Genomic DNA, 27,785 nt, shown 5'->3' with positions numbered 1-27,785 from the left:
AGGTAAATCTTTTAAAAGGTGATTAAGTTAAAATGAGTTCATTGTTGTGAATTCTAATCCAACATGACTGGTGTCCTTATAAGAAGAGAAGATTAGGACACACAGAAACATCAGGGATGTGTGCACACACAAAAGAGAAAGAGAAAGGGCGGGCATCTGGAAGCCAATGAGTAAGAACTCAGGGGAAACCAATCTTGCTAACGCTTTATCTTAAACTTCTAGCCTCCAGTTCTATGAGGAAATAAATTTCTGGCCTTGAAGTCACCCAATCTGTGGTATTTTGTCATGACAACACTAGAGAACTAATACACTCCCTGAAGTAGTCAGAGCTGCCATATTAAGTAAACATTATTGTTGATCCTTGAATTCCATGAGAACTTGTTCCCAGTGTTGCCATTTCCTGATTCCTTCTTGCCTTACCTGACTGGAGTCTGAAAACTGACATTTAGAGCCAACAGAAGATACTACTCTTCTGGATTTCATCCCTGTATGTGCAGTATCTCTAACTGCTCTTAGTAATGCCCAAGTCCAACCCAAACTAGTTTGTGAAATCCTCACACATGAACAGACCACATTATTTGTCCTGTACTTGGACACAAAGAATTAGAGCAGCAGACAGAATCTTGGGTTCATGGATAGGCAAAGTTTTCCTTAAAGTGCCACATAAATATTTTAGTTTGTGAAAGTCTCTATCACAAATTGTACATTTTTATAACGATTTAACAATTCAAAAATCATTATTAGCTTACAGAGCCCACAAAAATTGGCTGTGTGTTCTATGATTTGCTTGGCCCAAAATCAATCAATTCAAGCCCCTATTTTATGCTTGAATTCCTACCACAGAATTCCAACTTCAGTTTCAATACCTATTTTAAGGAGAATTTGAGAAACTTACACCACTATCTTTCCCCTCAAGGTGTATCATTATATCCCAATGAAATCTCTGATAATTTTGGCATCATCATAAAGAATAACTTTGTTATTAATGGATGAAGTTCCATTTCCTATGAAAAGAATCTATTGTAATATGACATACCATAAAAATCAAGCATAAGTTAGACATGCATTAAATTAGAAGATTTATTGAAAATGGGGCACATGAATAATTATTTATAGTAGTGTGGAGGGGTGGCCAGAATATGAGGATCTTTAGGAAGAGCATCACTTGATAGGAGAGTTAAAAAAAAAAGGCCTTGGGTTTATAGACCAGGGAGTGGAAAGGAAGAATTTGGCTGAGAGTGTCCATATGCCATGCCTCTGATTTAGGACCATTATCAATTCCCATCACGTAGGTTCTGCCAATCACCTTCCTGGATATTTGGTTGATTTTGAGTGGAAACTTCTACAAATATTAAAGGAAGAATACTATAATACAGTCTGGGTTCTGAAGACTCAGATAGCCAATTCATGTGCCTGAGCCTGAACAGCTGGAAGCGTGGAATGATTAGGATTCCATTCCCAATAACATTCTGTGGAGTCTAAAAGCTTGGGCTTTATCAAAGTATGGCTTATTTACCTTATCTACCTTGTATAAGATGTTGAATTAGCCTATCAGACAAAAGGTTTGCATTATATAGTTTGAGAACTTGAGCAATTTGCAAAAGGAAACACTACTAAGTCTACCTGAATAGTGACACAACCCCAACACACACACACACACACACACAAAAAAAAAAAAAAACATGAAAAAATCCCAGCTGGGCAAAATGTAAGCTCAGCCTACTTCATAGAATTTCCAAGCCTCAGAAAGTATGGAGGGTTGCTGGTACATTGGCACGATTGAAAAGCCATTGGGAGTCAGGGAATTCTACCATTTGAAATCTTAAATGTCTTCTCTTTAGGCCTTGGTTTCCTCATTTGTAGAGTTGATAGAACGTACCTGACAGAGTTATTATGACAATTTAATGAGCTGATTCATGCAAAGTGCTTAGAACAATGTCTGGCACAGACTGAAGTACCCCCAAAATGGTAATCATTATGATTATCAACATTATCAGTCATGAAAATCATCTTTTAAACTTATTACTGTCTCACACTCCACTTCTCCATAATAAAATACTGTAGGCTCTATATTCAAAATATATTAAGAACCTGACCTCTTCTTTTCCCCTCCACTGTTGGCCCACTTCATTTATCTCATAGATAACTAAAGTAACCTTCTATTTCCCCTGTGAACTATATCCGCTGTAACAGTCAGAATAAACTTTTTAAAGAATGTATCAGATCAAATCATTCTTCTTCTTAATTCTTTCAATGGCTTCCCATGATATCCAGAATAAATTCAAAAACCTCCTTATGGTCTACAAGACCCTGCTAACTGTCCAATCTAATCTATCTTTCTCCCCATCACTTAATTATTTTCTCTTCATGCCATATTTTATTCTATTCCTTGACATATCAAAATTACACCTTTGTATAGATCTTTTCATTTTTTCTATGCCTTCTGTCTGGAACCCTCTTCCTCCAGATACCTGCATGGTTCCTTCTTTTACTTCTTTATGCCTCTGCTCAAATGGCATTTCTAATCTGACCAAGCATTTCAAAGAAATAACTTCTCTTCATTCCACCACCTTGTCTTGCTACTATCTCAACTGCACTTACCATCTTCAAATATACCCTACAACTTCTTATTTATTATATATATTATCTGTCTTTATCATTGGGATTTCAGGTCCATGAGAGCAGAGATCTTTATACTATACATTATCACATCTTCTGGACTTAGTCCAGTCTTAAATAAATATATATTGAGTAAATACATGAAGATAACCATCCCTGCTTCGATTCCATGGGACTGATGTGGGTCTAAATATATCAAGCACTTGAAACTTTTATGAAAGATGTATAGTCCAACTTCTAAGACTTATTTGAGGTTATTCCTTTTTCTAAAATATCCTCCATTCCAAATATATCCTGAAACTTCCAATTGAGAGTTCTTATTCCTTTCAATTCCTATTCTCTATGATTATAAAATAATTTTTTAAATTTGTAGTAGGAACAAAACCATGTTTCTGTAAACTTCCTACATGGGTATTTTAATTACAACAAAATGAAAGTCTTGATATTATTACCTGCAAGTAATGTCAAATACTCCACCAGCCTGGATCACCACTTGATCTCCCAAAATGTTCAGTTTTGGTTTCATCAGGGTCTCTTCACTCGCAAGACCTGAACCAAAATAAAATTTCTTGCCATTAGAACTTTTCAAAATTTGTCTTCAAATACATCCAAATATCATTGCACATGTACAAACTTATGTGTATATGATGCCAATTACTACAATTTCTATAACAGCAAATAATTAGAAACTACCAAATGCCCATAGAAAGGGGATTGATTAAATTATACTATATGAACATGGTGGGCTACAATATCTGTAGAATGGTAATAAATAATTTTTATATACCAATAAAGGACAGTCTCCAAAATAATTCAAATGAAAAGCAAAATATAAATCAGTGTGTATAGTATATAATATTTCTGCAAAATAAGAAAATAAATTAATTCACATGTACATATAACTTAAAAGCACATGAAATTCGATACAGTTGGTTGTCTCAAAGCAGGGAAACTAGGAGGATAGGTAATATAATGGCACTTTTCAGTGTGATTACCTGTGGTAGACTGAATTGTTTGCAATTATTGTTCAGAACTACCCATGAGAGTGAAAAGTATCTAATTAACAGCCTCATTGATGTTGAATTTGAATATGCCAATTAATTTTAACCATTTAAATAGGGAAATGACAGTACTTCAGTTTTGGTGTGAGGTTTGAGAAATTTCACATTTATGTTTAATTTATTCATCTTACTCTGTTATGGAAAGAACTTGACCTAGTTAGGTTGGTATTTTAAGGAGAATTTGAGATAATTGGAGCATTTGGTTCAGAGGCTGGAACCAAATCTAATGGAATTCAGATTGAATCATCACAACCCCAGAGTTGCATAAGTAAGATGCAAATGTTTGTTTCACCACTATATCAGGGATTGAACCCAGTGCCCCTCACACGTGCTAGGCAAGTACTCTACCACTGATCTACACTCCCAGTTCATAAATATTTAATATGCAATACAGACAATGGAGTTCTTAAAAATAACTTTATTAAGTATAATTGAAATACAACAAACTGCAAAAATTTAGTGTAAATTTTGATCATTTAAACATATATGTACACACATAGGAAACTCTCACCACTATGGAGATAGTGAATATATTCATCACCCAAAAAATTTTCCTACAGATTTTCATGTTTATATTTTTCTACAAAGTGCCCCATTTGTAACCCATCTATTCCTGCTCCCAGATCTGCTTTCTTTCAATATAGATCCTTTTGAAATTTCTACAACTTCAAATAAATTTAGTTATACAATATATACTCTTTTATGCCTAGTTTCAATAACTCAGAATAATTATTTTGAAATGCAGGCATGTCATAGCATCTATCAATAATTAATTGCTTCTTATTTCATAGCAGTATTCCATTGGTTGGATATATCACATTATGTTTAGAGATTCATTTGTAGGTGGACATCTGAATTGTTTCAAGTTTGGACTACTGTGAATAAAGCTGCTATGAATATTCATGTCTTTGTGTGGAAATATATCATCACTTACCTTAGATAAACACACAATAGTGGAATGATCACATGATCCACATTATAAGTCTACCTGTATTTATTTAGCTTTTTAAGCACCTGACATTTTTCTGAAGTAGTTGTACCATTTTGCATTCCCATCATCAAAGAAGGAGAGTTCCAGTTGACTTCATATTCTTACAAATATTCAATATGGCCTTTTTCTTGGCAGTGCTGAGAATTAAACCTGGTGGCCTCTCATATGTTAGACAAGAGTTCTAGCACTGAGCCACAACCCCTATCTGGTATTATAGAGTCTGTTACATTTAAACCAAACTAATGAGTATGTTGAGGTATTTTATTGTGGTTTTGATTCGTATTTTCCAAGTTACTAAGAGTTGCATGTAAGTTGATGTGCTTTTTCATCATTTCTTTTGAGAAATGTATGTACAAATCTTTTGCCCCTTTTGTGGGATTTAAAAAAAATTTTTTTTGAGTTGCAAGAGTTATTTGGAAACTCTGAATAGAATTCATTTGTTTAATATATGTGATGCTTGCTCTGGGTTTTGGACTGGTTTGTTCCACAATATTTTGGGGAATATAGGTGACCTATAAAATACATTTAGATAAACTTTCGATTATATACCATGATAATAAATCTCCTATTAAAAATAAATAAGCCAAGAAACAAATATTTATCGTCAATCATTTCAAGTGTAATGAAACTAATATTGGGGAACTATTAAATATGCTAATAGTTACACTTGCTCACTAGATCACCACAACAACCCTGTCAGTAGATGCAAGTATGATCCTTCATCCTGAAAATCAGAAAACTGATGCTAAAAATATAAAAACTGAGGCTTATAATCAACCTTTGTTCTATCTACCACTCACTTCGTTATACAGAATACAGGTATGATGATGTGAGGGGAAAAAAAAAAGAAGTATGTCACATTAGACTGGGTAGAGAGAAGTGATGGGAGGGGAGGGGAGGGGAAGGGGGAAAGGAAGGACAGCAGAATAAAATAGACATTATTATTGCTGTATGAATATACATGACTGTATAACCAATGTGATTCTGCAACCTGTACACTCAAAAAATGAGAAATTATACCCCATCTGATTCAAATGTATGATATGTCAAGATCATTGTACTGTCATGTGTAACTAATTAAAACAAATTTTTAAAAAATGGAAATAAATAAATGAATAAATAAATAAATAAAATAAGCATGTACTATTTCTTAGTAAGTTTTGCTGTTGGCATCTGTAGAGTTTGGCTCATCTTTTTTCCCACATCCAGTGTTAATGGCCTCGTGCCAAATCATCCAAGCAGGTTGCTAAAACTTAATTGTATTCAGATATGGTATTAATTCACATTACATTGCATATCAATGTTCTCCAGAATATTTTTTCTCTTTGTGTTGTTTTCACATATTTTAAGGTGCAGTGTGATAATATCATACATATATTCAATGTTTGATGATCTAATCAGGATAATTATATTTCCATCTCCTTAAACATTTATAATTTATTTTTGCTGAGAACCTTTGAACTCCTCATTTCTTTATTCAAGTTACAATAATAATTAACTGCTACTTTCCCTGAGGCTCCCCAGCAACAAACTATGATACCATAATTATAGGTCTTATTTCATTCTGCCTCATGGGAAAATACCATGTTTCCTTTGTTTGACTCTCTCAGAGATTGAGAGCAATGTCATGTTGGAAGCTGTTTTTATTCTTCACTTTACTCCCTACTTTAAAATATCCAACAGAGTCTGTCCCATGACCAACTCAAGGTATGAACCATGTAACAGGATAGATGATATAAGTGCAACAGATGTCTCAGATATGGTCATTGCACTCTGTCTACTGATAAAACCACATGTCAACAAGTGATTTTATTGAATTTGTTAAAGTACTACAAAAGGTATGAAAAAGAGGTCTGGGAGCTGGACAGGGAGTGGTCAATTCCATAAATGTTCAGTAAATAAATAAGTGATGTATTTTGAACAATTTAATAATTCATCCCATCTAATACAGAATTTGAGAACACAGACTGTGAAGACAGATAATCTAGCTTTATGACTCATTTCCATCACATGTCACCTCTTTGCAATCATCTCATATATATAATGGAAATAAAGTAGAAACTATCACATATATTTCTGGTTAAGGTTTTAAAGAAAAATTTTGCTCCATTTGTGTAGTATGAATTGAAATGCATTCTGCTGTCATGTATAACAAATTAGAACAAATAAATAGAATGATTATTTTTAAAGGATTTCAAAGGTTAATACATCAAGAACACTATTTGTCCAGTAAGTATTATATTATTATTACTGGACAAATAATAAAAACTTTAAAAATATATTATTATTATTATTATTATTATTATAAAATAGCAGTATTTCCCTTGATTTTCTGCCTCAGTATCTATAACTTCTACCATTAGCATCACTACTCAGAGCTAAAGATGTGCCTCTTGAACTTGGATTCTCCCTGGGAATAGTGTGTATACGAGAGACTGGGAAGCAGTTTCATGACTCTTAGAGCTCTTATGTTCAGTATAAAATTGTATATCAGTACAGCTGTCAGTTTTGAAACTACAATTCTTCAATAACACTGTTAATGGTCACCAGCTCCCATTTTGTGAAGGAATTTGTCTTGTCTAGTTGAAGAATTTCTATCAAATGATGAGCCAGGTATGCCTGGAACATGATCTCTTATATGCAAGGAAGACTTTACCACAAAAGTGCAAGCACACATACACATGCACATACTCACACATATACTTTCAAATATATATATATATATATATATATATATATATATAGAGAGAGAGAGAGAGAGAGAGAGAGAGAGAGAGTTTTCACTAGTATTATCTCTAAGCTCCATGGAACAGAAGAAGGATTGCTTCTCATATTTTACTTATTGCTGTCCATTTTGCCAGGCACATTAAATTTACATTGTTATAAGTTAATTATCATCTCCATGAAAAAAATATTGATTGCACTTTGCTTTTGAAACATAAGGCTTAGATGTGACCATGCCTACAACATGTTAGAGGAAATACTTAGAACAAAGTAGATTCAAAACTAAAATATCTGGCTCTGATGAGGTTCATTTTCAGCTATATTAAAATCACCCTTCTTAGCCATCCCATGAATCCACTGCATAAAGTAGAGAAAAAGTGGGAGAAGAAATGGACATGCCTCTCTAAGTTTAGGGGTGATAGCCCCTAAGCCCCATTAACTTATCCTCCTTTGCTGGTTCCTAGCTCTTTCTCAATTCATCTTGAGCTTGCTTGTGTTTTATGGACTTTTGACTTGTTGACTGAATTTGTTTTTCTTAGAGATGATGTAGGAGCCTTCTCAGGAAGTAGTGCATAAAAGAGTTGGGAGTTGTCTTGTTATAGCAGAATATTTTCAAATTCAATGTGAATAACAAACACTGAGAGTTCAGCACATGCAAAAAGGCTACATAGAGCATAGTGTGTGTTCCCTCTCTCCAATTATGTTAGTCTTTAACAAGAGCAACAGTCTAGTTTGGACAAAGACAAAATAATGAAAATGCACCTGAAATTTAGATATACTAATCTATAAACCAAGAAAATCTGGAATTTCTGCTCCTTTTGATTATTTGTGTGTCTGTGCAAGAAAAACTGGTGAAGGAACATGGGCTTATACAAGAAACCACACTTCAGAAGTTCGAAGAAGCTAAAGAGAAAATATATGGAAAGGGATTAAATAATAGAAGGCAAAAGAAGTTCTTTTATATAAATGTATTTGCTGGACTAAAAGAAAGAAACAACTTTAGGAAAAGTCAGTAGCTAGAATCCAGTAACTTGAAAGAGAAAAAAAAAAATTGGTATAAATTTGAAGCATTGACATGGGCCCAGACAGAAAGGATCTCAGTCCCTTGACAGCCAGTAGGGGAAAAAACACGGCTAACATTCATTAAGAAGTTTTACAAGTATCAATAAGTACTACCATTATCTCTAGTTTACAACTGATAAAACTGAGACACAGAGGTTATGTCACTAAGGATTACACATTTAGTAAGTTGTTGTGCTATGATTTAATCCCGACAGCTGACTCCAAAGCCTATACTCCTAACCAGTATAGCATACTATCTTAACAAATAGCCAAATGGTAGGGCTGAACCTGTAGGTTGTGATTGAATATCAGTTCTGCCTCTGACTATTTCTCAGCCTACTTTGATGCTAGGAGAAGTATAACCCCTAGAAAAAGAGTGAGATCAAATCTCCTGAAGCTCTGTTAAACACATGTGGTTTAGAGTTAAAAGAACTGGGGGAACAAAGGAGCCTCAAACCAAGTTCTTTCTAGAACCCATAGAGTTGGCCCACTGAAAAGTCATTTCCACTTGAAGTTGACAATCCAGGCAAGCTCTTTTTAAGCCTCTTCCATATCATACCCCAAACCCTAGAGCTGCCAGTGGTGAGAAAATTTCACCTCCAATTCTTCATAGTAACATTTGCCAAGAGGAAAAGCCAGGCTCAGGTTGACAATACATCAGAAGCAAGAAAGCATGTGCCCTTCTATAGGAGCAACTTAGACAGAAATTGTCTTTCTTGTTAATCACAGGCCAAGGTCAGGCACATTCTTTCCTGACCTTGCATATTTTCTAGGAAGGCTTCCTTGGGGAGTCAATTGCTGAAAAGGGGGAAACGACATGCAGGAAGCTGGGGGAGTAGAGAGAGACAGTTCTTAACATAGCATTTCGGAGACCCATGAAAGTATCTTCCTTTCCCTCCCACCCCCATAGTATATCTATTTAGTTATTCTGCTTCCCTTTCTTTCCCAGTACTGTAGATTAGCCTGTGTCATCTAAGATCAAACAATGTAAGCAAAGCATTTTTACAATTTCTGAATTATATAAATGATTCTATATAACTCTCTCCTTTTCTTGAAGAAATGGTTCCAAAGGAAAATATAAACTAAAGCATACTGTTTATTGGTCCTCTCATGTTACCTCCTCTAGGCCAATATTCCCCTCCAGAAATAGCATTCTTTATGTACTCCAAACACCACAATACTACAAATAGAGGACAACTGATTCTATGCAGAAGCAGTGAGCCTAGGGCATAAAGTATTCTATGATCAATCTCACAGAATCTGGTTTGCTTTTATATAGATCAACTATTGGTAGGAACTTTCTGGATCATCAGAACACATTTGAGTACAAAGGGTTCCCTGCTTGGTCCCTACCAGTCTAGTCCAGATGGTAGCAGATATGGTAGGATGGACTATAATTCATGGCCCTAAACCTTTTAGAATTTCCCTTTGCCAATTCTGATTAGAGATCCAATGTCATATTTCCCACAGATGAAAAAAATCAATCAGCCCTAGAGAGCTGATACTCAAAAAAACTTTCTCTGATTACAACAGGACAATCATGATAAGTCAAGAGCACTGGAATTGGGGTTTACCTTCAGTATATGGTAATGGGCTGACTGAGGAGGCAACTCAAGTGTCAGGAAGGGGCAGGGGCATATTATCTTCCAGGTCCTGCCAGGCCCTGAGTGGCAGGCAAACAGTGTGCTTAAGAATATAGAATCTGGAGTCAACTTCCTAGATTTGAATTCTGACTCTCCCACCCATTATCTCTGTGATTATGGATAAATTACTTAGTCAAACTGTACCTCATTTTCCTTAGTTGTAAAATGGAGATGATAATAATGCCATCCATCGGATAGGGATATTGTGTGAATTAGGGTTAAGATGTATAAAGGGAAAAGTGTCTGACACACAGCAGCACTTGATCCAAAAGACATATTTTCTAGGCCAAATCTGGCTCCTGACTTGCTGTGTGATCTCAGATATATCATTTCTCTTGTTCTCTTGTTCCATAGCTTCTTATCCATAAAAGCAGGGGAACTAGACCAGCTAGGTTTTTGGTTGTCTTTTAAAAACTTTCATGCTGACATGCTGTGGTGTTAAAAGCTCATAAAATGGAGCATATAAACCATCCTCAGTGGATTCATGCCAGTGATCAAATGGTCTGGCTTTTCTGACAAGGGAAATAGCCTGAAAGGATGAGGAGGTTTACTTACCATAGCAGCTAACACTATGGAACAAGTATATTTGGCCTGAAGGTCTAAAGAGTTCAAGGCCATTCCTCCAGAAATCTGGTAAATTAAATGAATGGGAATGAAAAACATCATGCTAAGTGATGAAGCCAGACTCAGAAAGTCAAGGGATCAATGTTTTCTCTCATAGAAAGACAATAGAAAAAAATAAGGGGAGAAAAGGTAGGGAAGACCCCATGAAAATAGAAGTGAGATCAGTAGGGGAAGGGGATTGAGGTGGAAAGAGGAGGGATGGGAAAAGAGAGGAAATGTAAACTGAAATAGGCCAAATTATTCTATGTGCATGTATGAATATACAAAAAATTATTCCACCTTTATGAATATCTACAAAGTACCAATTTAAAAACCAATAACTATATAGAAAGGAAGACCAGTAGAGTAGAGGAAGGGGAACAGGAAAAGGGAGAAAGGTAGGGAAAGAGGAAGTACTGAGTAATTAAATGGAGCAAATTATATTCTTTGCATGTATAGATATGTGAAAATGAACTCCACTATCATGTATCCCGAGAGGAAGTAGCTTCTGATCTAGGACTTAAAGATTTAGCAAAATTCTGCTATCAGGAAAGTACAGGGCTCTTCAAATAGGGGAGTACAATGAGACAAATGACAAAGGCAGAAAAATCTATAAGGCATATTTGCGCAGGCAGAAGATCACTGTTGGTCAGAGCAGAAGCACGAATGCTTTCAAGAAGGATTGGGATAATTGAACTACATACCATACTATAAAATCAAAGCTGTGTGAACAATAATCAGCATCCAGGCAAAAAGTGAACACTTTATGCCAAATCACTTTGTCCTTTGGATGTTTTGGGCTTTAATATTGAACCTCAACATTAGGCATAGACAATCTATATTGAACAAGTTGAGTCATGAGCTATCTCAAAATACAGAAGATTTAAGAATTTTACTTAGGCTCATAAACAACAAAAAACACACACTAAACATAAATACAGCAAATAAAAGTTGGAAATTGGATGAACCTACTAGTCAGGTAAAATTCAAGTTCACTCTGCAATGGCCCTGTTAAGTCCTTCAGAGGACAGAACAAGCAAACTATGACTCACCAGCAGCAAACAAGTTACATAGTCATCTGTGTGCAGAGAAACAATAGGGTGGAATTGAAGGGTGGGTTTAAAGGAAGGATCTTTTTCTGTTTATTGGCTTGACTAGTCTCACTACTGAAAGTCACTGAGATGTGATTAGCCATCACAAGCACCTTTTGCCACATATTTTTCAGGTGTGAAACCCTCCCCCCAACCACATTCAAAAGACAACAGTGACATTTAGTGTATTGATTTCCTCTCCAACTGGATGTCTAACTCCTAGTTTGTCTTCTGTGTTGCCCTGATTCTAGGATAGGACAGGCTGAAGAATCAACATATGTTAGTGATTAACTTCAATTTTGTCTTAGATAAATCACTGAACTTAGATTACAGATATTGTTATATGTGCTTTTGTTCCTTTTTTAAAAAAAAATGATTGTATAGCCACAGGAAGTTTCAAAGAGAGTAAGAAAGGCCCTATATACATTATACTCAGTTTACCCCAATGGTTAAAACTTAATTATAGAACAATGTCCAAAACAGGAAACTGACATTGGTACATGTATAGAATGCATAAACACCACTGTAATTGAGATACAGAATATTCTATCATTGCAAAGATCTCATTTATATTCCTACCCACTGACCTTCCCCCTCTGCCTTCACCATGTCTAACTCTTGGAAACTACTAATCTGTTCTTCATCTCCACATTTTCTAACTGTGAGAACATTATAAGAATTATAATATGTAGTATTTGGGAATTGGCTTTTTTCACACAACATAGTTCTTTGGAGAATCATCCAAATCATTGTGCCTATCAATATTTGGCTTCTCTGTATTACTGATTGGTATTCAATGGTATAGATATGCCACAATTTTTTAACATTTTGGTTGTTTGCAACTGGGAGCTATTATGAACAAAGCTTCTGTGAACATGTATAAAAGTTTTTGAGTGAACACTAATTTTTATTTCTCTGGAATAAATATGCAAGAGTGGAAATGCTGTGTCATAGTGTAATTGCATTTTTAATTCTCTAAAAAAAATTCCAGACTGATTTTACAGAGTGCCTGCTCAATTTTAAATTCCCACTAAAAGTGATACACTCTCTTGGCATCTTCATCAACTTTTGGTAGTTTCACTATTTTAGACACTCTGATAGATATATATAGTAGAATCAGGGTCTTGTCATTTCCCTAATGGCAAAGGATATTGAATATCTTTTTATGCACTAATTATCATTCACATATACTCTTTAGAGAAATTGCTCCTTGGCATATCTGTTCTTAATGAAATGATTTCTTTATTCCCTTAAGAGGCTATGGTCTCCATTAATGGCTTTTAGCATGTACATGCTAAAACAAGTACATGCTTTTTGTTAACTTCTTCATTTGAATAATTTAGCAACAAAAGGTGAACACCCATGCAGTTTGAATCTCTGTTCATGTGTTATTTTAAAATTGTTTCTACTACTGATTGACACTTAATAATTATACAAATTTACTGGGTAAAATATGATGTTTCAATACATGCATATATTGTATTATTGTTGAATTGTGTGTTATTTTGATAAGCTACCACCTCCTCTCTATTGGTGACTGACAATAGCTGGCTCTGGGGCCTTAACTATGATGACTCAAGGTCAGTCTCTGCATCTGGACATCTCATGATAGCTTTAAAGTGCATTCCTTTCTATTGTCATATAATCCTCTTAGCAAGCTCTAACAATTATAACTGTTCAAATAATTATACCTAAATGAACTGAGGCCCAGAGAGAGAAAGGAACTAGAGAGACATAGATAAAAATTATAAAAGAGATATTAAGTTTAGTTATTTTACATTTTAGGACCTTCTCCATTCCATCCTGAGGCTTAGAATCTATGAACTAAAAACATGAGAAGGGAAAAAACGTAAATACATTATTTGATAGGTCTACAGAAGGGATAACAAACCAGAGCCTGGTATTCCGTTCCTTTGAACCTCCAAATGAGTGTTATTCTCAGGAATAGGAGAAGGAAATAATGTGCAGTCACACTGGCACTACTCTTAAAGATAAGAGTCAGTAAAAAAGTGCTTTGACCATTGTTGTTGAAAAACAAAAACAGTCAGGAAGCTGTTCTACCCCACATTGCCTCCATGGAATCCCGGACATTTTAGAGCAACTATTTCTCTACAATAAAGGAAAAAACACCACCACTATGACAGGTGAGTTACTGACCTCCTTCTACAGATTCTAATTAATTTATATTTTTCAAGTTTTTGTGAGATAGGCGGTGATGGTGATGGAAAAGAGAGAGAAGACAGAGAAATTAAAAAAAAATAGACTTTAAATCATGGAAAGTTTTGGTACTGACATCAAAATCTGATTTTAACCAAGACTGTGTTTCCCATTTCAAATTTCTATTTGCTTGTTTGTTGGGGTTTTTTTTTCTTTTTTTTTTTTTTTTTTAGTTCAAGAGACATTTTTGCTATTGAGGAAGCCAAACTAATTGATATGTTTCTATTTGTTTGTTTCTTTGCTTTGTTTTTTGTTTCAATAGTTTGGGGTTTTATTGTTGCTTTTTAAATCAGAGCAAACAACCCTACATTCTGGAAAACTGAAGATAAAATTATGGGAAAACCTGCAGAGCTTCCCTTGTTCATTTCTTATCATATTCCAATCTACTTCTTTCTGCCAATGTCTAATCCCAATCTCAATTTCCTGTTTTGTTTGTCACCACAGCACTAACCACCTTATAATATACTGTATCATTTATTCATTGTCTTAATGTCTGTCTCCCTCTTGCAGAATTTCATCTCAATGAGGGCAATAATTTTACTGATTACCCCTATAAACCTAGGGCCTGGGAAAATTCCTGGTACATACTAGACACTCAAGAAATATTTGTAGAAATAATGAATGTGCTTTTTTTCTTCATCACATAATTCTAGGGCCTAAGAGCAAGGAGATATTTGAATCTGCTCTTCCTTATATAATATAAAATCATAGAGACCTTCACTACTTCACATGAGGCTGGAAGATTTCTAGTTATATAGCTGTTGAAGCTGCAAAGAAGTCAATGGGGTGAGGGTAAGAAGTCTATCATTGCCCAAGTCCAGGAAGCAAGCAGCTGTCTGCCTCCTTCAAACCTTCTAAGTTCAACACCAACTACATTAGTTTGGATTATAGTAGTTGAAACAATTTTCCTTATGGCCAGAGACATTTAGCAGTTATAATACTAAGGAAAGAGAGAGTGTCAGGACCCATTCCTTCTGTTCCCTTCCCAAGCTCATTGACTTCCAAATACTGTCAACTCACTATTCTTCATAGTCTCATTATCCAGCAAGGGGATTAGCTTTGAGTCTTCTCCCTCTGGCTTGCTACATTTGTGAACCAAATTAATGTCTATCAATACCTCCTCCAGAAGAAATCATCAGGAGAAATCTAAAATGGATCTCAAATCTAAGGCATCTTGCTCCCTTTTCACATATCTGATAATAAGTGGAGGGAAGTAAGTGGCTGTTATTATTCCTAGTGAGGCAGACAGATCATCTGTGTATTTGCATTATCCAAACTTCTTGTCCCCTATGAACAAGTGAGAATGATTACAAGCTGAATTATAAATGCTCATGTGCTGAGATGGAAAAAGACATTATAAATGCTCATGTGCTGAGATGGAAAAAGACTTATTTCCAATGAAACCTATCACTAAGTTAGTTCAATCAGCTGCATAGATATATGTAGGTTATTTATTAGTGGGGTTTTTGTTCATGCAATGTACTTAGAAGAGCAAAGAAGGTCCTTAAGTCCATCTTGTTCAATCACTTTATTTAATTGATAAAGACAACAAAGCCAAGAGGAAGAAGGTTCAGATTAAGGTCATCCATACAGCTAGTTAGCATCAGAAATGAACCTAATTTGACTTCTACTATCATGCTTTCCCACTGTACCTAGTTGTCTTCCAAATTTAAGAAAATTATGCCATAATTTATAAAACAGAAAGGAAAAAAGAACCAGCTGATAATACACACCAAAAGAGAGTATATCTTCTAATTTTTGAAGATACCATATTTTCATTAAATCAAATATATAAGGATAAAAATTGATGCAAAAGCCATCCATGTCATTTGCACACTGGTGGGGCCAGGAAAACTCAAAAAGTTTTATTTCTCTACATGCATTGACAAATCTACTCATACTCACAGAATGGGAAGGGCTTGTAACCTTTGGAGAACCCTACTAACTCTACAGTTATGTTAAAGATATCAAAACCAAAAATATATAAATGAATACTCACTTAAGAAAGCATTTAGAATGTGTGTTTTATGTGTGATCAATAAAAGACAATAAAATCATGGCATTTGCAGGTAAATGGGTGGTGTTGGAGAAGATAATGCTAAGTGAAGTTAGCCAATCTCAAGAAAACAAATGCCAAAGGTTTTCTCTGATATAAGGAGGCTAACTTATAGTGGGGTAGGGAGGGGCAGCATGGGAGGAATAGATGGATTCTAGATAGGGCAGAGGGGTGGGAGGGAAAGGGAGGGGGCAGGTGATTAGCAAGGATGGTGGCATGTGATAGACATCATCATCCAAAGTACATGTACGAAGACACAAATTGGTGTCAACATACTTTATATACAAGCAGAGATATGAAAATTGTGCTGTATACATGTAATAAGAATTGTAATGCATTCCACTGTCATTTATATTTTTTAAATCAATAAAAAAATAAAGCTCAGTGAGACATTTTAAGCAAAAGAAAAAAAAAGGTTTCATATCCTTAGCTCTTTTCAAGAAAGAATATTTTTGGCCCTTCTTCAATTGAAATATTGCTTGCTTCTCCTACAGGCCAATCTATGGCTAAAGCCCTCCTCAGAAATCTTATCATATTACATAGCACACATTTGTTGATTCTCTTCTCAATATGCATTGCCTCCTCTTAACTTTCTAGTTAAGACTCAGATTTTCCTTTTGGCATTTCCCTTTCTCCCCTAAACAGTCCATGGATTTCAGGAGGAAATAACCTTAGCCCTACTTGTTAATATTCAGAAGTAATACCTAATTTACATAAGCAAATTTGTTCATTTCATTTCTCTAGCCACAAACCATTGTTTTGAGTAGGCATGTAATCCACACTGGCTTCTTAGGCTGAATTTTACAACTCTTATTAGGAATTCCAGGAAAAAGTCTATTTTCCTAATTGTGACTAAAAATTATTTATGATCCAAGCATTTTTGGCAACAATTTGGGAACATGAGGGGTGGCCATTCTAAGAATGGAAACCATACCTTAAGAAATAGTAGAAAAATAAAGGAACTATATCTTCAACAGCATCACTTTACTATAGAAACAAACTAAACAACACCAAGGACTATTCTACCTATGGAAACTTCCTCTAATTATGAAGCAATAAATGTACTCCATTGTTTTAAACTAATCAGAGTGTGGGTTTTGTATTTTTTGCATTATGCTATTCTTAGAGATTACCATCTGGAAGAATAAACAGAATTATGTTTTAACAGGGACAGACTTCTAGAACAATAGCATGCCAGCGCTAAAAATATTTGTTGAAATGAAACTTCCACCAAGACCCCCATGCCATGGGAGTTTAGCTAGTATCAATTTTTCAAATAAGAAGGGAAAAAGGACTTAAGTGAAGATGTGGTGGGTACAAGTAAAAGAGGCAACACAACATTTCCACTCTTGCAACCAACTGGCCCATGTACCAAGAATTGAAATGTTTTGCTCCTTTGTTTGCCAAAATCCAAGCGACACAATCTGGGAAATTTTACATTCTCATTTTTTCCCCACTGTCCCTGTTTCCAATGATTCTACAATTCTCCCCTAGATGGGCTTCTCATGGCTCTGAAAATAATTGAATCAAGCAGAAAGGCAAAAGTTTAGGAAGAAAGGGCCATGGATCTTAATTCTGAACTACATACAGAGTGAAACAAAGGAGGGTTTTGGCAATTGTCTACACCTTTTTTAGGCTTCAGTGATGCCAAAGAAGACAAGAAGATCTTATCCTGTCATACTCATGGGTCATGACATAGCTGACACTTTAATAAAACCCTTTGAGTCCTGCTTGTATCTATGGTATGTAAATGACTCACAGATGAGTGCATTCCAAGGAGTTTACAATCTACTTGGAGAAAATTTGTCAATCACTCAGATGGCACTTTTCAGATTGCATAATCTGATTTGCCTCATAATTTTCCCATATCCCTTACCACATCAAGTGTAAGGAGCATATTTAAGTGTATTGCTAGAACCTGAGACACTGCCTAGCACATATATGTATATGTGTGTTCAGTAAATTCATGTAAAATAATTGTACAAATTAATCCACTGGGGGAGAATTATTAAAACAAGTTACATTTTAGGAGTTACTTGAATAATTTGTTCTTTTAATAGCTTTATTTAGATAAAATTTATTTAACATAACTACAGTTCACCCATCCAAATTGTATAAATCAATGTTTTATTATGATCACAGAGATATGAATTGTACAAAAATCAAAACTATCAGTTTTAAAACAGTTATAGTCATTACAGTCCTCAAAAAATACCATTAGCATTTATCCCCTTTTTCTCCCCAAACTTCTCATCATTAGACCATGACTAATATAATCTCTCTATATATAGAATTTCCTATTCTGGACATTTATCTTAAATTTAAGCATGGAATTTGTGGGTGTTTGTGATGAGCTTCTTAAATTTAGCATGTTTTCAAGGTTAATTATGTCATAGCATGTGTCATTACTTCATTTATTAATAGCTGAGAAATAGTCCATTGTATACATAAACTTCATTCTGCTTATCCATTCATCAGTTGATGGACATTTGGGTTATTTTCACCTTTTGGCTATTATTAATTATGCTAGTATGAACATTGATATACCAAGTTTTGTGTGTATATATGTTTTCACTTCTCAAGGGCATATGCCTAGTAGTGGAATTGTTGGGATATTAATTTTTTTTTTTTGGGGGGGGGAAGGCTCCAATCACCATTTCAAATCCCCACCAGCAGTGTAGGATGGTACTAATTTATCCATTTGTTAACATCTCTTTTCTGATTATAGTCATCCTCAAGGATATGAAGAAGTATTTCATTGTATTTACATTTCCTTTTTTTTGTTTGTTTGTGTGATTGTTTTATAGTATTGGGGATTAAAATCAGGGCCTGTTACATGTTAGGCAAGTGCTCTACCACTGAGCTACAACCCAGAACTTTTTTTTTTTTTTTTTTTTTTTTTTTTTTTGGTATTGGGGATTGAACTCAGGGGCACTCAAACACTGAGCCACATCCCCAGCCCTATTTTGTATTTTATTTAGAGACAGGGTCTCACTGAGTTCCTTGGTACCTTGCTTTTGCTGAGGCTGCCTTTGAAATCATTATCTTCCCACCTTGGCCTCCTGAGCCAGTGGGATTACAGGCATGTGCCACTGTGCCCAGCTACCCCAGTCGATTTTTAAATTTTATTTTGAAACAGGATCTCACCAAGTTGCTAAGGCTGGCCTATATACTACAGTATAATGTGTTGCTAAACCATGGTGTTCAATGGCCTAGGTTTATTAAAAACATTTTCAACATATAGTACTTTAAATACATGATGACTTTGAGATGTAACCCAATTATAAGTCAAGGAGCATCTGTACATGGAAAAATAGTCTGTGTTCATGGATTGTAGGAATTAATGTTAAAATACCACACTATTTGCTATGGTTTGGATATGAGGTGTACCCTAAAAAACTCATGCAATTATGCAGGAGTGTTCAGACATGAAATGCTTAGTATGAGAGCTGTGCCTCATCAGTGCTTTGATGAATTAGTAATTTGAATATACTACTTTTGGTCACTATAGAGAGGTTGAGCATGGCTAGAGAAAGCAGATCACTAAGGGTGTGCCTTACTGGACTACATATTGTTTCTGGCTCCTCATGTGCACTCTTTCTTTTTCTCTCTCTCTCTTTCTCTCTCTCTTTCTCTCTCTCTCTCTCTCTCTCTCTCTCTCTCTCTCTCTCTCCTTCCTGAATGCCATGTGCTCAGCATCTATCTTTTTTCTACTGCACACTTTCTTCATGAGGTATTGCCATACCTCAGGCCTAGAGCAAGTAAGTAAGCTGAACATTCAATGAATCTCTGAAACCTGAGCCCAAAATATACCTGTCCTTCTCTAAGTTGTCCTCCTCAGGGGTTAGGCCACAGCAAGACAAAACTGACAAACATACTACTCAAAGAAATATACACCAAAACTCCAATGATATTTTCCACAGAAGTAAAAAGTCTTAAATTCATTTGGAACCACAAAAGATTGAATAACAAAAATAAACTTGAGCAAAAAGAGAACAGCTATCACACAATCTTATCTCACAATCTATTAAAAAGTCATAAGAATTCCAACAGCATGGTAATAGCACAAAAGCAGACATATAGTCCATGGAGTAGAATATAGAGTCCAGAAATAAACCCACATAACTACAACCAATTGTTCTTTCAAAAAAAATGCCAAGAACACACAAGGGGAACATTGTCTCTTTAATACTTCAATAAAGGGTGTGTGAAAAATAAATATACATATGCAAAACAATAAATTTGAACATTTCTCTCAAGCCATATACAAATATAAATTCAAAATGGATTAAAGACCTGAACTGTAAAGCTATTAGAGGAAAATACAGAAAAAATTTCATGTATTTTTTGTACATGACACAAAATGCACATCAAAAGTAAAAATAAGAAAATGGGATTATATCAAACTAAAAAGTTTCTGCATCATTTGAATGGAGAAACAATCTATGAAATCAGACAAAATATGGTAAAATATACATCTGATAGGGGTTAAGATATAAGGAATTCAAAAAGTTTGATAGCAAGAAAACAACTTGATTTTTAAAAATGGGCAAAGAACTGCAAAGGTATTTTTCAAAAGAATATATACAAATGGACCTCAGTTATATGAAAAGTGGATCAACATCACTAACTATCATGGAAATGTAATATATGATATAATACATTATTAGTGTTAGTATGGCTATTATCAAAAAGATAAGTATTTGTGTTGGTGTGGTTATAAGAGAACCTTTGTACACTGTTGGCAGAAATGAAACTTAGCACAGCAATTATTAAAAAAATAGAGAAGTTCCTAAACATATATTTAAAATAGAACCACCATATCTTTCAGTATTCCCACTTCTGTTTCTATAACAAAGAAAGTGGAATCGGTAAGCCAAAGAGATATTTGCACTCCCATGTTCATGGCAGCACTATTCACAATAAACCAAAATATGAAATCAACCTAATTCTCCATCAGTGGATGAATGTATAAAGAAAATGTGTCATTCCAATTTAAAACACAATTAATAAACAGAAGGAAGACAAGTAGAGAAAAAGGAACAGGAGGAAGATGCAGGGAGGGTAAGAAGAAGTATTAGGGATTTAAATATAGCAAATTATATTCTACACATGTATGATTATAACAAAATGAACCCGCTATTATGTATTTAAAGTTCTAATGAACTTTAAAAACATTTTAAAATAAAATGTGTCATCGAAACAATAGAATACTAATCACAAAATTTACAAGAATATAAAACCTGTCATTTTCAACAACATGTATGAACCTGCAGGGCATTATGCTAATTGAAACAAACCAGAGAAAGACAAGTACTGCATGATTTCACTTGTATGTGGCATCTTTAAAAAAATTATAGAAGCAAAGAGTAGAATTAAAGGAGCCAGATGCTTGAGTAGAAAGAGGGATTGTGGAGGTGTTAGTCAACAGAATTTCAGTTAGAAATGAAAAATAAGTTCAGGAGATCTATTATAAAATATAATAATTATAATTAATAGCAATGTATCATATATTTGAAAATTATTAAAGGACTAATTTTTAAGTATTCTCATTGCAAGTAATAATAAATATATGAGGCAATGGATATATTAATTGGTTTGATTTAATTAATCTACAACACATAAAATTTAAAACATATGTGGTATGCCAAATATATGACATTTGTATTCATCATTTAAAAAATAAGTAAATACATAAATAAAGAAAATTACATTTATGTGCTATGCAAAACACAAACTATGGAGATTCATCTACCCAACTTGACAGTAATTTCCTAAACAAAGACTTGTTTCCATCTTTTCTTTTCCCCTGTGGGGTCCTAGATCTGGGCATGATTGGCTCCAAACTTTTTAGTAGATTAGAAAGCTCCAAGAGGTGAGCTAGTTGGCATAAAGGATTGGACAGTTCAGATACCTTTCCGATTCAACACAACTCTAATGTGTTGCAGGCCTGTGCTTGATATTGAGGGTACACAAATGGGAACACTAGTCCATACTCAAACATCTCATCAAAGAAAACCTTTTTATCCAGTGCCTATCAGTGGTAATCAAGGATCATGTTTCAAATTCACTATCCATTGGCCTGCCTCAAATCCTCTGTCTTTTGTTGGGTGCCTGTAAAATTGACAGGAAGGAGGTGGATGGGTGTGGAATGTATTACAAACAAAGGTTGCCAAATGACTTCGGTCTATTTACTACTTTAAAAGAAAATCTTATGTCATAACCTTTTTTTCTCCCTCTCCCAACAAAAGGGATAAAGTAAAGAATTCCTTTATCTTTCAGGGGCTTCACAGCTCCTTCCTCCTTAAGTCATCAACAAGGGTCTTTCTTTCTTAGCTTCCTACCAAGACATCCTTGACTTTAATGATAGCCTAAAAGACCCAACTTGGAGCCAACATCACAAAAGAAGCAGAACAATTTATTTCCAAGCTGACTATTTTATTGCTCAAGGTGAAAGTACACAATGGATAAGGAAAACCAACAGACATTTTCCTCTATCTCTCTAGAACATTTGACCACTTAAAACATTTACTTCTTTATATCTCCTCTTTTTTTTATTTTTAAAGACTAATTGGGAAGCACTCTAATTAGTTCTCTGCATTGCTTCAGAGTGCTGTTTGGTTTTGAATAAAGAAGGCAATGTTGATGGCTCTTATTAAAATCAAATGTCATCTTGTTAACCATTCTAGCCTCTGGAGAGGGTTGCTAATGTACTCAAGCTATCATGAAGGAAAGGTTCACACAATGCTGGATACAGAAGACATCTTTTGCACTCCTCCTCTTCAGCTGAGACTTCACTATCCTCTCTCACTCATATCTGTCTAGTCCTTTGTTTCTAGTCTTCTCCTCTAGATTCCACATTCCAAAATCCTCTAGATTTACTAGAAGACAAGTTGATTAAAAAAAACTAATACAACCCTCATGTGATCCCAGTCCACCTCACCATTTCACCTTATGTGACACTAGTCTACCTTTCTTCTTTTTTTATTTGTTCTTTTTAGTTATACATGACAGAGTATATTTTAATATTCTATACATATATGGAGTACATATTATTCTAATTAGAATCCCAGTCTTATGGTTGTACATGATGTGGAGATTCACTTTGGTATATTCATATATGTACATAGGAAAGTTATGGCAAATTCATTCCACTGTCTTTTCTATTCCTGCCCCTACTTCCCTTCCCTTCATTGTCTAATCTACTGAACTTCCATTCTCCCTCCACCCTTATATTTTAGCATCCACATATCAGAGAGATCATTCAACCTTTATTTTTTTTGGTATTGCCTTAGCATAATAGTCCCCAGATCCATCCATTTACCGTAAAAAGTCATAAAGTCATATCTTTTTAATAGGGCTCCCCATGATTATTCTCTGTATGCTTACTACTTCAGACAAGGAATCTCACTTTCCATAATCACACTCATTCCTGCTTTCTTACTTTTGTTTATAGGATTATAATCGTACCCATCATTCAAAATAGACACAGCTCAAAGTCAACCAGATGTATGTTGTTTGTTGCTAAAAAGTGTGCTTACTACACATTTTCTTCCTGCTTGCCTCACATTGCATTTATTCACAACCACATTGTACACAATTATATTCTGCGTATATGGTCTTCTGACTTGCTCTTATATTGCAAATAGCTTAGTCTCTTCCAAACAGACCACCCAGTTTTTCCATTTCTACTCATATGTGCAGTAAACAGCATTTTTTATGCCAATGTTCAGATTTGAAACAGGATTGTGCTAGTCCCTTAGAACTAGATAGGGTGATTTCCACTTTTTTCACCTTTTTGAATATTGTTTAATAGATACTTGCCTGTAATTATATAGCCTTGATAAGTCCTCCAGGTTTTTTTCTATGTATCTTGATGTTTTAAGAGAATTTGCAAGTTTCATAACTATAGAACTTTGCCTAAAATTTTTTCTACTTCTCCCTTACTCAGAACTAATACATGTAGCTGATACTTAATTGAAAACTATGTCTTTATTGAAAATTAAAATGAGTTCCATGGCTTTTCAGTAAACATTTCCTGGCAAAGATAGAGGAATGTTGATACATCAAACACCTTACCAATAAAATAAAAGAAAGACGTAGAAAATTTTGAAAAGAAAAACATGAAAAGAACGGAAAAAAAGTGAGTAGCAGAGAAAGGCTTTTATTATTAACCTTGACTTCATTAAATATCTATTTATGTGTATATATTACTAAAAACATTGTTCCTGGTTTCACGGATCTATAGTCCACAGATCTCTTGGATAGGCTACTTCAGCTCCTTCAACTATGGGTAGCTTTGTACTTTTGTTTCAAGCAAATCTCTATTTTCTTTCTAGTGTTGGAAATTGAACCTAAGTCCTTGTGCATGCTAGTCAAATGCTTTATCACTGAGCTACATCCCCATCCCTGATCTCTGTTTTTGAAAGTTTATAAAGGACTTTCACATCCATTATTTAACTTAATTTTCATGAGGGGTATAGTGGATTTGTTTTTAAAATACTTTTTAGTTGTAGATGAACACAATACCTTTATTTTATTTATTTATTTTTATGTGGTGCTGAAGATCGAACCCAGAGGTTCATACGTGCAAGGCAAGCACTCTACCACTGAGCCACACCCCAGCCCCAGTGTAGTGGGAGCTATAGCAGGCTGTGGCTCTAATGTGGAAGGGAAACCATCTCTGTCTGAAACAGGAACAACCTCTCTAGTGCTAGAAGGAGTAGCTGGATACAATAAAAATAGCATGGAGTTGAATCAGCTATTGAACCACTGAGTTCACAGAGGGCAATAAATGAATCTACTCTAGTTCTTGTGTTCCATATACATTATTCTCCACTTCTAGCTCCAGTGAGGTACCCATATGTGTCTCATTCCAAATCTCATCAATATATATTAATACCAATGTTGATAATAATCTCTTATACATGAATTATTCTTTTAAATTTACATAGAACTTTTCTAGTATACTCTTTCAAGAGAATCAAACCCAGGGCCTCAAGTGCAAACACTATCACTGAGCTGTACTACCAGTCCCAGAAACAGTTTTCATGACAATTATTATAGAAGTCATCCCTTGAGATTAATCTGACAACTTTCAACAATTTTGGAAATATTCAATTCACTGTATTAAATATCTTTTTTCTTCAAATAGCTAGAGCAGTTCATATTATCTGCAACTGAACTTTGAGTAATACAGAGTTCAAATAGTATACATGATGAAATGTCCATTACTTCTAAATAATAATTGTCTTTCTATATCCAAGTCTATCAAATAAACAACTCTTAGAATTCAGGAGGCTGAGAAGATATGACCCATACAGACAATCCAAAAACTTTCCTATACAAAAAAAAAAAAAAAAACTAGATACTACAACTAGGGAAAATATATTTTCCATAATAGGTACAAAAACGATTAAATTCCCATGAATAAACCAAATGTATGTGTGAAATTATAAATAAAAAAATCTGTTTTATATTTTACTGAAAGACCTAAAATACTAACATGTATAAATGAAGATACATTCTTTGTTCCATATTAAAACATTCATTACTATTAATTTATAATTCCTCCTGAGGTATTTATAATATAAGTGCAGTTCCAGTCAAATCCCCAGCAGGATGCTCTATAGAATTGACAAACTGATTATAAGTTCTTCTAGTGCAATATTTTTCACAATTGCCAAGATATGAAATCAACCTGTGTCCATCAATAGATAAATGGATAAAGACACTGGAATATGATTCAGCTTTAAAAAGAAGGAAAACCTGTCATTTGCAACAATACAAGTAAAACTGGAGGATGTTATATTATGTGATATAAGTCACATATATAAAGATAGATACTGCATGATCGAAACTATATATAAAATCTACAAAATTTGAACTTTCAGGGGCAGAAAACAGAACAGTGGTCAATGGCAAGGGTAATGAAAAGAAATGTTGGTCAAAGAGTAAAGAGTTTCTGTCAAATGAGAGAAATAAATTCTATGGGTCTGTTGCACAGAATGATGACTCTATAAAATATATTTTACATTTAAAAATTGCTATCAGAGTAGATCTGACATGTTCTCACAACAAAAATGATAATTATGTGTAAAGATACATGGGTTAATCCATTTAGTGTGGTAATTATTTGAAAAATATATACATCAAAACATCAGGTTGTATATCTTAAATATACATTCTTTTTTGTCTTTTATGCCTCAATGTCTCTCATGAAAGGATTTACCCAAATAAGAACCACAGTTTTTTAACAAAAAGGAAGACCTTCCTAATAGTTAATATTTCAGGTGTCAGTGATAAAAGAGTTTTACAGAAAGGAAGGGATGAGTCTCTCTGAAGCTCTTCAAATCCCACCACAAGTTTTGTTGATGATAAAGAAAGGTACAAATAGAGAGCAGAAAGGAATTTTTTTTTTAAAGTAGAGGGTCTGGGGTTGTAGCTCAGTGGTAGTGTGCTCGCCTAGCACATGCAAGGCCCTGGGTTCAATCCTCAGCACCACATAAAAATAAATAAAGTAAAGGCATGTGTCCAACTACACCTAAAAAATAAATACACCTAAAAAATAAATATTTAATAAAAACAGTTTGAGAGTATCATCATAATGATGGGGAACTGCTGGGAGCCATTAGCCAAGTAGGTATGACAATTTCCTTGCCAGCGTACCCCATGTTGCTGACATGTTGCAGTGACATTGAATGTAAGTGACCTTGCTCAAGGACCAAGGCAGATTAGGGTGTTCCCGGTTTTAAGATAATCTTGTTTAGGGCGTTCCCAGTTTAGGTTCCAGGTTTAAGGTTTAAGATTATTCCTGCTGGGAATAGGGCGTATCCTGCTGCCTGAGTTCCCCTTGAGTTCTCACGGGATTCAGACAGTATATTTTGGAGATAGAAGCCCAGTGGAGGTGAATTTGGGAGAGAACGTGGATTTGGGCAGAGAATGTGATTGTAGATGGCTGGTGTGAGTTCAGGAATAAAGAGTTGCTGTTTGAATCTACAAGCTGTGTGGTGGCTCGTGATTGTGTGCCCAGCCAGACTGCGGCATTTGTGCCCAGCCAGACTGCGGCATTTGGTGGCCCACCAGCCATCTACAATCACATTCTCTGCCCAAATCCACGTTCTCTCCCAAATTCACCTCCACTGGGCTTCTATCTCCAAAATATACTGTCTGAATCCCGTGAGAACTCAAGGGGAACTCAGGCAGCAGGATACGCCCTATTCCCAGCAGGAATAATCTTAAACCTTAAACCTGGAACCTAAACTGGGAACGCCCTAAACAAGATTATCTTAAAACCGGGAACACCCTAATCTGCCTTGGTCCTTGAGCAAGGTCACTTACATTCAATGTCACTGCAACATGTCAGCAACATGGGGTACGCTGGCAAGGAAATTGTCATACCTACTTGGCTAATGGCTCCCAGCAGGGAACCTCAATTTTATTAGTCTCTTGATATGCTTTAGGCTTATTCCATCTATCTCACTTAATCCTTATAGCAAGCCTATGACACAGATATTATGACCTCCCCATTCTTTTTCAAATTAGAAGAACAGATTTTACCTATGTTATTACAGTTAATAAAGAGCAATGTCAGGACTTTCATCTCAGGTCTATCTTGTCTCTTGCTCCAAAATCCTGAAGTACAAATACTAGATGGGAACTTGAAGTCATGTCATATGAGAAATAGGGTCAAAGGTTTATAATTACTTAGTTTGAAGG

The 27,785-nt window shown here is 34.9% G+C and overlaps 1 protein-coding gene across 5 annotated transcripts in view; it reads right to left on the bottom strand.

The window, feature by feature from the left end:
• Window positions 1–27,785, bottom strand: part of LOC124090050 (vascular endothelial growth factor receptor kdr-like) — a 303,001-nt gene that overhangs the window by 259,555 nt on the left and 15,661 nt on the right. For all 5 annotated transcript variants that reach the window (XM_058578313.1, XM_058578318.1, XM_058578317.1 and 2 more), the window contains one exon: window positions 3,072–3,168. In XM_058578313.1, coding sequence (XP_058434296.1) covers window positions 3,072–3,168 — 97 coding nt within the window. The remainder of the gene's footprint in view (window positions 1–3,071; window positions 3,169–27,785) is intronic.

This window comes from Marmota monax, unplaced genomic scaffold, assembly GCF_021218885.2.
Source record: "Marmota monax isolate L192 unplaced genomic scaffold, Marmota_monax_Labrador192_F-V1.1 WCK01_AAM20220418_F8-fsc00134, whole genome shotgun sequence".
In the NCBI taxonomy this organism is placed as follows: domain Eukaryota; kingdom Metazoa; phylum Chordata; class Mammalia; order Rodentia; family Sciuridae; genus Marmota; species Marmota monax.
This window is presented reverse-complemented; position numbering and strand designations above follow the sequence as displayed.